Source organism: Pan troglodytes, chromosome 7, assembly GCF_028858775.2.
Source record: "Pan troglodytes isolate AG18354 chromosome 7, NHGRI_mPanTro3-v2.0_pri, whole genome shotgun sequence".
NCBI lineage: Eukaryota > Metazoa > Chordata > Mammalia > Primates > Hominidae > Pan > Pan troglodytes.
In genome coordinates, this window is record NC_072405.2 from 130,185,186 (window position 1) to 130,200,021 (window position 14,836).

The 14,836-nt window shown below is 44.0% G+C and overlaps 1 protein-coding gene across 1 annotated transcript in view; it reads left to right on the forward strand.

Moving 5' to 3' along the window:
- Positions 1-3,092: 3,092 nt before the first annotated feature.
- DEPTOR (DEP domain containing MTOR interacting protein) overlaps positions 3,093-14,836 on the forward strand; it is a 182,746-nt gene continuing 171,002 nt past the window's right edge. Inside the window, exon 1 of the mRNA XM_519926.8 lies at positions 3,093-3,373. Within this exon, the coding sequence (XP_519926.3) occupies positions 3,252-3,373 (122 nt within the window). The 5' untranslated portion in view covers positions 3,093-3,251. The remainder of the gene's footprint in view (positions 3,374-14,836) is intronic.

Here is a 14,836-nt window from a genome sequence, read left to right on the forward strand (position 1 = left end):
AACTCCTGGCCTCAAGTGATCCGCCCACCTCACCCTCCAAAAGTTCTGGGATGATAGACGTGGGCCACTGCACCTGGCTTCATTTGTATTATTGTATTTCATCAAAGTATCAGGCTTCAATGGGTTGAAAGCATACACACACACACACAGGTGGATCTTCCCCGCCAAACCTTTGAGAAGCACTGGCCCCAAAGCACCAAAACAGACAGAAGGCATGAAAGAGGTAAGTGTGGAGAGCTAGAAGAGAAAAGTGTGGAGAGCTAGAAGAGAAAGCTCACACTTAATAGTTCCCACCCGTAATAAGTGCTTTCAGTAAATTTTATGTAATCCTCCCAATAACCCAATGAGATTGGTGTTATTATCTTAATTTTACAAAAGAGGGACAGCAAATTCAGAGACGATAAGGAGCTTGCCCAAACATGGCCAAGAATCAAACCAAGGTTTGTCAGAATTCTGTTTTTCTGAAATATTTATGCTGAATTAGTTGCCATATGAGTGCCCTTTTCTCCTTGATCAATATCTAAAAAATTACAGTTTATCTGGAACCAGTTGCTCCTGGGCTCACAGTCAGGGACATGTCTTCAGGATGTGGCTCACCAATTTTTCCCTAAGTTAGGAAGAAGGATCTGTCTTCTTACCCAGTGGAGCATGGTGTGTGTCATATGTCAAAAGGTTAAAACAATAACAGCAAACCAGTTCCCATTTCCTGTTCAAATATACCTACCTATACACACACTGCCCCCTACACACACCTCTTATCAGGCAAGAAAAATAAATCATGCTCTCTCACTGTCACTGGAACAATAGCATCAGGTATTTTCCTAACTCGAATTTTCTTTTCTTTTCTTTATGTTAAGGTGCTTTTTTATCTTAAAGTTACAAATTTGTGTTACTGACATGGATCTTGGAAACTTTACATAATAGAAATTTTAATGTTATTTATTTTTTCTTTTTTTTAAGTGTCAGGGTCTTGCTCTGATACACACACTGGAGTGCGGTGGTGCAATCATAGCTCACTGTAACCTTGAATTCCTGGGCTCAAGTGATCCTTCCACCTCAGCCTCTCAAGTAGCTGAGACTACAGGTATGCACCACCATACCTGGGTAATTAATTTTGTTTTTTTTTTTTTTGTAGAGACAGGGTCTTGCTATGTTGCCCAGGCTGGCATTGAACTCTTGGCCTCAAGCAATCCTCCTGCCCTAACTTCCCAAAGAACTGGGATTACATTATTTCATTTAAGCCACGCAACATCCCTATGAAGTAGAAATTATTATTCCTGTTTTATCGATAGGAAAGGGAGGCCAAGAGAAATAACTAGCATAAGGTTGCAAAATTAGCAAACGACAGAATTGAGATAGAAATTGCATGTTTGACTGAGAAGCCCGTGCAAACTCTTGATATTCTATTTAGTAGTTATAAGATTAAAACATGAGCAACAGACACCTTTTAATCTCATTAACTCTGGGACTTCTGTTCAATGATTTATGTATTTTATGCAGAATAAGGCTCTTAGAATCACAGTCACCTAGAACTATGTCTGCCTTGGTCTACATGTCTATTGTGGCCTATTTAAAAAATTAAGAAACTTAAATAATTTCTTTTGGCAAAAGAGTCACCTAACATCTGTCTCATGCAGATTCAGAGCTGGTCTGCTCCTGGATGTTCAAGGGAGTTGGGCAACTATTCTCCTTCTGGAGTGGGGCTGAGCATGGCCAGGGTTTAAGGGCTACCTAACTTTCTAGGCAGATTACTTCATCTTTCTATACTTAAGCTTTCTCATTTGTAAGTTGAAAATAATACCAAACTCCAGGGTTTTGTGAGGATAAGGTGTTTGGCACGATGTAAAGCACAGAATAAATGCTCAACACACATGAATACTGCCATAAACATTACTTCGCCTTCCTGCAGACCAACTCCGACTCTGCATGAAACAGAAAATCAGAACATTTATTTGGTACTAATCAAATTTCTTTTCATAATCTTTTACGGATAGACAATATCATTGTATCCCCATTTTAAGAGGCAGTCTTTCAGTCTTTTCAAAGCATAACTTTGAAGCCAGAATTGCCTGGGTTAGATTTCTTCTTATACTTATTATTATTATGATGATTTGAGACGGAGTCTCGCTCTTGTTGCCCAGGCTGGAGTGCAATGGCACTAACTCCGCTCACCCGAACTCGGCTTACAGCAAACTCCGCCTCCCGGGTTCGAGCGATTCTCCTGCCTCAGCCTCCGAAGTAGCTAGGATTACAGGCATGCACCACCACGCCCGGCTAATTTTGTATTTTTAGTAGAGACGGGGTTTCTTCATGTTGGTCAGGCTGGTCTGGAACTCCTGACCTCAGGTGATCTGCCCGCCTCGGCCTCCCAAAGTGCTGGGATTACAGGCATGAGCCACGGTGCCCGGCTCTTCTTATACTTATTATTTGCTTGCCTTAGACAAGTAACTTCACCTCTCCAAGCCTGCATTCTGATGCAAAACAAACACCAATACCTATTTTATGATTTATTGTAATAATTAAACGAGGTAATACCATACCTGAAGTATGTTTAATGCAGCAGATGTCAAAAGTGGTAGCCGCAATTATTTTTATTTTGTAAGGGAGGATTAAACACATTTAAATAGGACATCACAGGAGCGGAGCTGGATCCCAGGTCAGCCTGATTCCTAGGCCGGCGTTCCTTATTGATTACAACATAAGGCAAACAAGTCGTCTTTGGAGAGAGAGGTTGGGGAGAGAAGAATGTTTAATTTCTCCATGCCCTTCAACGACATGTATAACCTTCACTGTTGACCATTTGGCCAGATTGTTGAATTATGTTTTGCTCTCTGGCAACTTGGGGTGTGGAACGTACAATAAAAACGCCTTCACACTAATAACCTCCAGGCCTGTCCCCAGGATTCTACAGCATGAGCTTTGTGGGTAAAGAGAGCTCACCAAATTCAGCCTCCAGCAGCACACACAGCTCGGTAGCAGCGCCCCGCCCAGATGTTTATATTTTTCTCCATCGGCCCCGCCCCCCGACCATGAGGGGCTCTAGCCACGCCCCCAAGCTCAAGTTTCTGGGGCCGGACTAGCCCAGCGCGTCTGCCTACCCACAGGGATTCCCTCTCCAGCCAATCCAGTCAGAGCAGCGGAGCTGCCCCGAACAAAGATGGCGCGGGAAGCGTCTGTGAGGGCAGACTGATCCGAGCACCCAAACCCTCGGCGGACAGCGGAGCCAGTGGTAGCCGCACGGCCCTAAAACCATGGAGGAGGGCGGCAGCACTGGCAGTGCTGGCAGTGACAGCAGCACCAGCGGGAGTGGCGGGGCGCAGCAAAGGGAGCTGGAGCGCATGGCTGAGGTCTTGGTCACCGGGGAACAGCTACGGTAAGGCAAGAGACACAGCGGGTGAGCTCACGATGGCACTGCCAACGCGTGCCCGCTGCAGTCCTGTGCGCACGCGCTCCCTGGCTCGTGGCTTGCGACTCGCGTGGGGCGCCGGAACGGCTGCGGGCGCGTGGATGGTCCTCGGTGCGCCCGCGCTTAGCAGCTGCAGCCTCGGTCCCTGAGGACTCGCTCGCCAAGCGGGGCTGCCTGGCAGAAGCCGACGAGCGGGTGGTGCGCGCTGCGCCCTAGCCTGGCTGCTGCAGCCCTGTGCCGGGCAGAGTCCCTGCCACCCACCGCGCTGTCCGTCTTCCCGTGTACCTGGACGCCGCCAGGCCTCCCGGCTGACAGCCTGCGCCTCATCCGCCAAGAGAGCAAGAGGGGTCGCTGTGGGGTCCCGAGGCGACCCCAGCCCCTCTACTCCTTGATAAAAGGAGCAAGACCAACGATAGTCTTCACTAGGTTTTCCTTTTTGCTGACAAGTCTTCCTTCACTCCCCTGAGCCTCGGTGTTTTACATCTGTAAAACAGGGCTGATTCAAGGGCTTTTTGTGGGGTTAAACTGAGAGAGCATTTCTGAAACCCTGCACTTATCAGTTAATTGGCACATCGTCCTCAATCATTTGGGTCCGCAAGGGGGCGTGGAGGCACCTTGTCGGGCAGCCTTGAGGCTGTGCCAACTCCCCGGGCTCGCACGTTTTGGGTAGCAGGATCCATGGGGACCCTGGCTCCTGCAAGAATTAATACTTGCGGCGTCTCATGGAACTTGGGAACAAGGACGACCCCCAGAATCCCCCTTGCCATTCCCATCCCTGTATGGTCCTTCCTCTAGGGCTGTTTGGGAATAGTACTTATGGTCTAACTGGTTCTGCAGCTGCCCTTCGTGTGGTTATAAATCAGTTTGCCAGGAAAAAGAAAACCCAGCTCTGCAGCGTTTGAGCCACAACTTGTACGCGGGCCCCTGTTACTTCTAGTTCTTAGCCTGAATTCCCCAGCTTGTTTTGGTTTCTAAATGTCTGTGTTTCAGGACCTGAAAGAGTGTCTTGCAAAGGTCTCTGAAGGAGACCAATATTGGAAGTCAGAATTAACTGATTTTTAATGTTACAAAAGGCAAATTGCACCTATCGATTCTTCATTGATTTTTAAAAATACGTGGTCAAAATTAAAGGGAATAAAAACTTCTTTTCCTTCATCAAAATACTTTCTAATGAAACCTGTCAAGCCGTGTCCGTGTGAAGAGACCACCAAACAAGCTTTGTGTGAGCAATAAAGCTTTTTAATCACCTGGGTGCAGGTGGACTGAGTCTAAAAACGGAGTCAGCGAAGGGAGATGGGGAAGGGGTTGCTTTATAAGAGTTGGGTAGACGATGGATAGTGGTGTAAGTTTGTGAGGTGCCGTCCAAGAAGGCGGGGGTGACTTCATAAAGCCCTGTTGTAAAGAGTAGAGTAAGGAAGAAGAGACCTGATATCCCTTGGAGAATAAATGTTGAAGGAGCAGGAGGGTGTCTTGCTGAGAAGATTCAAAGGAGGGGCTACAAAGTAGAAGGTCATCAATATATTGAATAAGGTGAGAAGCAGAGGGGTAGAAAGAAAGTAAATCATGAGAAAGGGCTTGGCTGAAGTAATGAGGGCTGTTCCTGAAGACTTGTGGCAGTACAGCCCAGGTAAGCTGCTGGGACTGATGGGTGTCAGGGTCAGTCCAGGTAAAAGCAAAGAGAGGCTGGGACGAGGGGTGCAGGGGAATAGTGAAAAAGGCATCTTTAAGATCAAGAATGGAATAGTGAGTTGTGGAGGAAGGTATTGAGGACAAACGAGTGTACAGGTTTGGCACCACAGGGTGGATAGGCAAAACAATTTGGTTGATAAGGTGCAGATCCTGAACTAACCTGTAAGACTTGTCCAGTTTTGGGACAGGTAAAATGGGGGAATTGTAAGGAGAGTTTGTAGGCTTTAGAAGCCCAAGCTGTAGCAGACGAGTGATAACAGGCTTCAGTCCCTTTAAAGCCTACTGTGGGAAAGAAAGTTTAATTTCTCTGCTCTTCATTACTGGGCCATCTTTTTAAAAGTCTTCTGTTGGATAGGGTTACTTATTTTTCATTTATTTTACAAATATTAAATTGCATGATGGCTCTTTTTGTCCAGCAAGTACTTTTTCCTTCAAGATGCAGTTTAAATGCCTCTTCCTCGCAGTCCCCAGAGCACTTGTTATTCCCCACTTTTCTAGCGCCTCTCTGCACTGCAGCAGTTTTGAGAGCCATCCTTGTCATGCAGGAATTAGACCTGGGTTTGAATGACTGCTCCACCATTATGTAGGCAAGTGTCAGCATTAAGTTGTTTCAAGGAAGACTTTAAGCTAGACTGCATCTTGGCTTTGCTACTTACTAGTGTGGGACCTTGGACAAGTGATTATGCCCGTAATCCTGGCCCTTTGGGAGACCAAGGCAGGCAGATCCCTTGAGGCCTGGAGTTCAAGACCAGCCTGACCAACATGGTGAAACCTCATCTCTACTAAAAATACAAGAATTAGCCGGGTGTGGTGGTGCATGCTTGTAATCCTAGCTACTTGGGAGGCTGAGGCGAGAGGATTGCTTGAACCTGGGAGGCAGAGGTTGCAGTGAGCCAAGACAGTGCCACTGCACTCCAGCCTGGGCAACAGAGTGAGCCTCCATCTCAAAAAAAAAAAAAAAAGAAGAACGATGGGTAATAATGGAATTTACCTCATAGTGTTACTATGAGGATTAGATGAGTTGCGCTTAGGGCAGTTTCTGATAGATATGTAGTAAGCACCAGGTCAACATTAGCTAAGGTAGAGTTCTGTGACCTTGGACAAGTAAATTCACTTCTCTGAGTCTCTGTTTCCACATTTGAAAAAGACAATGAAGATGAATGTATTTCATGGAGTTGCGAGAATTTGCCCCTGGGCTTCATGTATTAATGAGCATTCAACAAATAGTTCCTGGAATTAATTCGTATTATTGGTCTCTCTGCATCACTGCATGTGACTTCCAGCCAAGCAAGATCGGGCAGGAAGGATTGGGTGGTGGTGAAGAGCGCAGGATATAGAACTAGGCTGCCTGGGTTCTTATTCTGCCTCCACCATTTATTCTGTAACTTTAGGACAATATGTTTAGCCTCTCTGTGCCTCAGTTTCCTCTTCTACGAAATGTTATTCTGATGACACTTCTTCAGGAGCTCTGTGAAGATTAAATGAGATGCTACATGTAAAAGGCTTAGGAAATGTTAGCCACTTAATTCTACTTTGGAAAATTTTAATCATTGCTGTTTTTTATCTCAACTGTTTTGGCACTGTAACTAGCACATAGTAACTACTCAGTAAGTAGTTAAATGAATATCGTAAGTATTCAATATACTTCTGTTAGTACAGAGCAGTATAATAGTCAGAATTTAGGAATTAAAGTGGTCGTATGCCTGGTTTCCTAGTTATTGGAGGGTTGGAAGTTCAGTCATTCTTGTCACTTTCACAAAGAGTTCTTCTGTCTGCAGCTCCCCTCTCACTGCAGGATTGTAAGTGCTTTGCAATGTCCAGGCCTCCTGCCTCTAAGTGCTTCACACACTCTCAGTTCCCCTCTGCTTTCTCTCGCTTTGCATTACTTTCTGGGTCATCAGAGATGAGGTAGAGGTGATAAGAGGAAACCAAGGACTGGGATTTGAAATAAAAAATTTAGCCTCTAGGCCCAGTTCTATCAATTTCTTTTTCTTTCTTTAATTGTAGCTATGCCCTCTTGAGCAAGTCACTTAACCTCTCTAGTCCTAAGCATCCTTTCCTACAGAATGGGAATAATATCTTCCCACATAAGACTTGTGGTATTGGATCAAATAGGGTACAGCATGGGAAGAAACTTTGTAAAATAAATCGATAAAGCAAGAAGAGTGTTGTTATGACTATTGTAACCTCCAGATGTGAAATTGGGGGCTGGCTCCACAATCCTGACGCTTCTTTTTTTGTTTGTATTTTGTTTTTTGAGATGGAGTTTCACTCTTGTTGCCCAGGCTGGAGTGCAATGGCGCGATCTCGGCTCACCGCAACCTCTGCCTCCGGGTTCAAGAGATTCTCCTGCCTCAACGTCCCAAGTAGCTGGGATTACAGGCATGCGCCACCACGCCCTATTTTGTATTTTTTAAATTTATGTTTCTTGAGGCACAAGAATCACTTCAACCCAGGAGGCGGAGATTGTGGCTAATTTTGTATTTTATTTATTCATTTAGTTATGTATTTTTAGAAGAGACGAGGTTTCTCCATGTTGGTCAGGCTGGTCTCCAACTCCCGACCTCAGGTGATCCGCTCACCTCAGCCTCCCAAAGTGCTGAGATTACAGGCATGAGCTGCACCCGGCCAATCCTGACACTTTTTTTTTTTTTTTTTTTAAGACAGCGTCTTCACTTTGTCATCAGGCTGGAGTGCGGTGGCACTATCTCGGCTTACTGCAACCTTCGCCTCCCAGGTTCAAGCGATTCTCCTGCCTCAGCCTCCCGAGTAGGTGGGATTACAGGTGCGTGCCACCACACCCAGTTAATTTTTTTTTTTTTTGTACTTTTAGTAGAGACAGCATTTCACCATGTTGGCCAGAATGGTCTCGATCTCTTGACCTCGTGATCCGCCCGCCTCGGCCTCCCAAAGTGCTGTGATTATAGGCGTGAGCCACCGTGCCCGGCCAATCCTCACACTTTTTAAAGGGCGGTTGGTTGTATAAGGACAAGAAATTAACTAACAGACCTAAAAATATCTCTTGCTTCCTTTTTCAGCTTAACTGCAGGACCCTTTGTTTAATTTTCTTCATGTTTTTCCCTTGTCATAAAAGATTTTACTTCCTTCTCCCAATGTATTTCAATTTTTGCATCTTAAAGACGCATTTGGGGCCAGGCGCGGTGGCTTAACACCTGTAATCCCAGCACTTTGGGAGGCTGAGGCGGGCGGATCACCTGAGATCGGGAGTTCAAGACCAGCCTTACCAACATGGAGAAACCCCATCTCTACTAAAAATACAAAATTAGCCAGGCGTGGTGGCACATGCCTGTAATGTCAGCTACTCGAGAGTCTAAGGCAGGAGAATTGCTTGAACCTGGGAGGCAGAGGTTGTAGTGAGCCGAGATCGCGCCAATGCACTCCAGCCTGGGCAACAAGAGCAAAACTCGGTCTCAAAAAAAAAATGCATTTGGATACTACTTCACAGCCTCCAGGATGGGTATAACAAAAAAGACAGTCACAAGTGTTTGTGAGGATGTGGAGAAATTGTGGAGAAATTAGAACCCCTACACACTACTTGGTGGGAATGTAAAATGGTACAGCCCCTTTGGAAAAATATTTGGCAGCTCCTCAAATATTAAACATAGAGTTATCATATGACCTAGAAATTCTGCTTTTAGGTATATACCCAGGAGAAATGAGAAAACATGTCTACATAAAAACTTGTACACAGATGTTCATAGCAGTACTATTCATAATAATCAAAAACAGGGCTGAGTGCAGTGGCTCACGCCTATTAATCCCAGCATTTTGGGAGGCTAAGGTGGGTGGATCGCCTGAGATCAGGAGTTCCAGACCAGCCTGTACAACATGGAGAAACCCTGTCTCTAATAAAAATACAAAAATTATCTCTGCGTGGTGGTACATGCCTGTAGTCCCATCTACTCAGGAGGCGAGGCACAAGAATAGCTTGAACCCAGGAGGCAGAGGTTGCAGTGAGCTGAGATTGCACCATGACACTCCAGCCTGGGTGACAGAGCAAGATTCTGTCTTAAATAAATAAATAATCAAGGGCCGGGCACGGGGACTCATGCCTGTAACCAGCACTTTGGGAGGCCGAGGTGGGTGGATCACCTGAGGTTGGGAGTTCAAGACCAGCCTGACCAACATGGAGAAACCCTGTCTCTACTAAAAATACAAAATTAACCGGGCATGGTGGCTCATGCCTGTAATCCCAGGACTTTGGTAGGCTGAGGCGAGTGGATCACAAGGTCAGGCATTCAAGACCAGCCTGGCCAAGATGGTGAAACCTCGTCTCTACTAAAAATACAAAAATTAGCTGGGTACGGTGGCAGGCACCTATAGTCCCAGCTACTCGGGAGGCTGAGGCAGAAAAATTGCTTGAACCCAGATGGCAGAGGTTGCAGTGAGCCAAGATTGCGCCACTGCACTCCAGCCTGGGTGACAGAGCGGGACTCCGTCTCAAAATAAAATAAAATAAAATAAAATAAAATAAAATAAAATAAAATAAAGAAGCCCAACAATATCACTATTCTCTTTCTAGCAATGGTAGCAATTATAATAATAACAATAACACTTACATGGCACCTATTACCTGGTAAGGACTCTTCTAAGCACTTTATGTATGGTAATGCCTTTAATCTTTATAGTAACTCTATGTAGTAGATACCTTTATTACTTTTATTTTGTAGATTAAAAAATTGAGGAAAAGATCATTTAAACCAACAGGCCATAGATTATTCAGCCAGAAAGTTACGGTAGAGTTGAGTGTTTCTGCTCTTAAGCAGTATGATAAGCTACAATACTGTTCCCAACTAGTGACTTAGAGGGTTAAAAAAAATGAAACACTAAAACAACTTTAAAACAGAATCATGTATATGAGAATATCACATTGCAGTGTGACAACTTTGGTAAACAAAAAAGTAGACAAGTAGCTTTTCCATTCTGTTGGGGAAAATCTGATTTATTCCTGTGAGTATTTATATTTTGACAAGGTAGGATTGTCACTTTCTCTACTAAATATTAAACTCAATCTTTCTGACATGTGGTTTTAAAAAGTGAATTTGGACTCCACTGATTCAGAATTTGTAACCATTTTAATGGGAAGATAAATTGCAGTTCTATTTTGCCATCTGTGAGAATGGGAGTAGGGTAAGGAAGAGAATTAAGAATGTATAATAAAGGGAATGCTTAAATAGAGAGAAAATGCATCAATCATTAATTTCACTTTAATTCATTTAATTTCATTAATTCATAATTAATTTCACTTTTGCTCCTCTACCAAGATGAAGTGTGCTGATTACAACAATCTTATCCAATCACTAAGGCTGACTTCCCAAAAGCAACTTACTAGGCTATGAATTTAGTTAGCTAAGTTGGAGGAAATGCAGTTCTTTCAAATTGTTTGTCACCTTTGCCTTTTTTCTATAACAGGCTGCCTTTCAGGCTCTTACAGGCTTACTATTGTCTTTTTAATAAAAACGTCTTTAATAAATATTGAATTGCTTTCCTAAATTTACTTTGCAAATGTTAATGCAGTTTTCAGAAAAAAGGTAAAAACAGGCCAGGTGTGGTGGGTCAGGCCTGTAATCCTGGCACTCTGGGAGGCCGAGGTGGGCAGATCACTTGAGGTCAGAAGTTCCAGACCAGCCTGGCCAACATAGTGAAATCCCGTGTCTGCTAAAAATACAAAAAAATTAGCTGGGGGTGGTGGTGCGTGCTTGCAGTCCCAGCTACTCTGGAGGCTGAGGCAGGAGAATCGCTTGAACCAGGAAGGCAGAGGTTGCAGTGAGCTGAGATGGCACCACTGAACTCCAGCCTGGGAGACAGAGTGAGACTCTGTCTCAAAAAAAATAATAAAAAAAAAAAGGTAAAATGGGCCATTGAACCAAAGATCAAGCTCTAATAAATCGAATATGAGATAAGGAATTTAGAGCATACACAACAGGAAAAGGAGAAATAATTCATTTTATTCAAGTAGGCACCTAAGGAACTTTACGGTTGGTATAAGAATATCTTAGGGGGTGTCCCTTAGAAGCTAGGATTGAAATTTTCTTCTCCTAAACAGCAGAGAGATATCCTGGAGTCAGGAAATTACTGCCTATACAGATTTTTGAAAAAGAAGGGCTTTAGGAAATGAAGAGTCCCTGTATTTGGAGTCAATGGTCAAGAGCCTAATTCATGTAGAATGTTTATTCTATTTTTATTTATTTATTTATTTATTTATTTATTTTTGAGATAGGGTCTCACTCTGTCACCCAGGTGGTGTGCAGTGGTGCAATCTCGGCTCACTGCAACCTCTGCCTCCCAGGTTCAAGTGATTGTCCCGCCTCAGCGTCCTGAGTAGCTGGGATTACAGGCAAGCGCCACCACGCCCGGCTAATTTTTTAATTTTTGGTAGAGATGAGGTTTCTCCACGTTGGCCAGGCTTGTCTTGAACTCCTGACCTCAGGTTTTCTACCCGCCTTGGCCTCCCAAAATGCTGGGATTACAGGGATGAGCCACTGCACTCGGCCTTGTAATTACTTTTCTAAAAGGCCATTGCTGATATAAGTTATGGCTTCCATCAGCTTTGGAATCAATAAAACTGAAAATAAGTTAAATAAACCTCAAGAGAAGAGAATGCAAGGTGAAGGAAGGTCATTCTTCTGTCCTGTTGTGTTATTTCTTTTTTAATTTTTTAAATTTTAGAAAAAAATACATTGTTTTATATCTTTTTTTATTATTTATTTTTATTTTTATTTTTTTAGACAGGGTCTCACTCTTGTTGCCCAGGTGCAGTGGCATGATCCTGGCTCACTTCAACCTCTGGGTCCTGGGCTCTTGTGATCCTTCCACCTCAACCTCCCAAGTATCTGAGACTCAAGTATCTGAGACTCAGGCATGTACCACCACACCTGGCTAATTTTTGTATTTTTTGTAGAGATGGGGTCTTGCCATGATGTGCAGGCTGATCTCAAACTCCTGGACTCCAGCAATCCTCCCACCTCAGCCTCCCAAAGTGCTGATATTAGAGGCCATCAGCACCAGCTTCTTGTCCTGTTCTTTCTAGCTTTCATTTGAGTCAGGAGTTCATTTCCCCTTCATTGGTGGCTCTTAAATGGTTGGTTTCCATGAGTTTAGTGATTAGGAAATGACAAAGGAAAGAACAATCGGTCCTACTTTCTACACGGTAATTATACTTCTCCATGTTCCATTATCTACCAAGAAGAGGTGGGTACCAAATCTGAGATCCTTGTTCTAGTATTATCAGCCTTAACTAAACTTAGAAGTTTATGGCAGTGATTGTTTCTATGTATCATTAGATACATGGGGGACATCGTGAAGATGGAGTTGGGGAGAGGATTTAGTGGGACAGATAGCATGCTTGCAAGGTGGTACCTTCAGGATCAACTTGAGCTATTTTCATCAGGGCTGGCTGCAGAGAATCACTTTTTGGTAGCTTTACAAATATTTGTGAGGTTGGGTGGGGAGATGAGGAGAGAAAACACACCCTGCAGTGTGAGACAAGATATGCTTTAGGGCCGGGCGCGGTGGCTCACCCCTGTAATCCCAGCACTTTGGGAGGCGGGCGGATCACGAGGTCAGGAGATCAAGACCATCCTGGCTAACACGGTGAAACCCCGTCTCTACTAAAAATACAAAAAAATTAGCCGGGTGTGGTGGCAGACGCCTGTAGTCCCAGCTACTCAGGAGACTGAGGCAGGAGAATGGCGTGAACCTGGGAGGTGGAGGTTGCAGTTAGCCGAGATCGCGCCACTGCACTCCAGCCTGGGCGACAGAGCGAGACTCTGTCTTAAAAAAAAAAAAAAAAAAGAATGATATGCTTTAGTATTCCCACTTTTCAGATAACAGCTGTTGCTAGGGTGTAGCAAAAGGGAACAAATGTCATGGCCTCTAGCTTGGGGAAGCCCGTGGCAGCTGCAGAGGAGGAGGTAGGTAGCAGCTGAGGGAGGCTCAAGGCTCAAGTCTTTCCACCTATAACTCTCAGGCTGCTACTTATAGATCTGTTTGACTGTGTTTGTTTGCTTTGATCCTTGTGTCCTCCTATCTCCCTGCAATACTTTTACCTACAGATTTTGGGTTCTGATATTTACCCGGAAGCTGTCTTCATTGAGTAAGCCTTGGGCCAGTAGGTATCTATGTCTTGGCCTTGTTTAGAGCATCCAGCTCCATGAGGCACTCCTTTGAGTGATGAAACTATTACAGCTATAGAGAACAGAACCTTGTCCTTTGTGTGCAAAGCAGGCAGGATTCAGAAGGACTAGTCCTAGCACAGTACACTCAGTAGCTACTCTGACCTTGACTTAAGGTGTAAGAAACAAATGAACATTCTCATAGCCATTCTCTCATTGCATGCCACCCTAGTTTCATTAGAGTTAGGTTAGAGTTAGAGTGAGATGAAGTTTCTCTGTCGCCCAGCCTGGAGTGCAGTGGCATGATCTTGGCTCACCGCAACCTCCGGCTCCCAGGTTCAAGCGATTCTCCTGCCTCAGCCTCCCTAGTAGCTGGGAATACAGGCAGGCACCACCACACCTCACTAATTTCTGTATTTTCAGTAAAGATGGGGTTTCACCATATTGGCCAGGCTGGTCTCAAACTCCTGACCTCAAGTGATCTGCCCACCTCGGCCTCCCAAAGTGCTGGGATTACAGGCATGAGCCACTGCACCTGGCCAGTTGCATTTTATTGTGTATGAAGTTTGGCTAACATCTAACAAACATTGAAATTCTGGAGGAATACTATACGAGTCGTGAGTGGTGTCTGAAAGCAAAGAAGACAGTGTAGTGGGGGGACAGTGTAGAAATAAAGAATTATTTGCTGATTTAAGGACAACCAATATGAGAAAAGGCAATTTGCAAAGAAAAAAAATACTTTTAAAGGATTGGTTTTTTTTTTTTTTTCATGTTGAAGGATTGAGCACATATTTCTATTGAGGATCTTGAGTTAGTTTGCTACTTAAAATGCAAGTTCCTTATACAGATAAGGTTTGTGTCCTATTTCCAAACACATATAATGAGTGTAGTAAAGAGGGAATTTCTTTTTTTGTTTTTCTTTTTTGGAGATAGAATCTCTCTCTGTTGCTCAGGCTGGAGTGTGGTGGCGTGATTGCAACCTCTGCTCCCAGGGTTCAAGCTCACTGCAACCTCCGCTTCTAAGGTTCAAGCAATTCTTGTGCCTCAGCCTCCTGAGTAGCTGGGACTACAGGCATGAACCACCATGCCCAGCTAATTTTTTGTATTTTAGTAGAGATGAGGTTTTACCATGTTGTCCAGGCTGGTCTCAAACTTTTGAGCTCAGGCAATCGGCCCGTTTTGGATTATAGGCGTGAGCTACCTTGCCTGGTCTGAATTTCTTGATTTGAATAACTATTGTTTTGCTTCTTAGTTTCTTTCTCCTTTCCCAAGAGGAAAGGAGAATGGGGTAACCTTGGACCCTCTTTTCACTGAATTTTTTTTAAAGCGCTACTTATTTTTTCTCTTTAACTTTTCTATATATGAAAGTGATGTACACAGAATATATTCACTGCCAAAAGTGGGGTTTATTCCCTGTAGTGGTATATAACTGTGCTTTACATTGAAGTGTGAAATGCCCCTTAATCATCTTAAGTTATAGTGTGGTTGATAAAATAAGACTTTACCAAATCTCTTCCTATTTTGTTCTGAGGAACTGACAATAATAAAACTGTTTAGGGATGTGGTTTTGAGGGAATTACCTAATGTATGACTCTGATTCATTTTC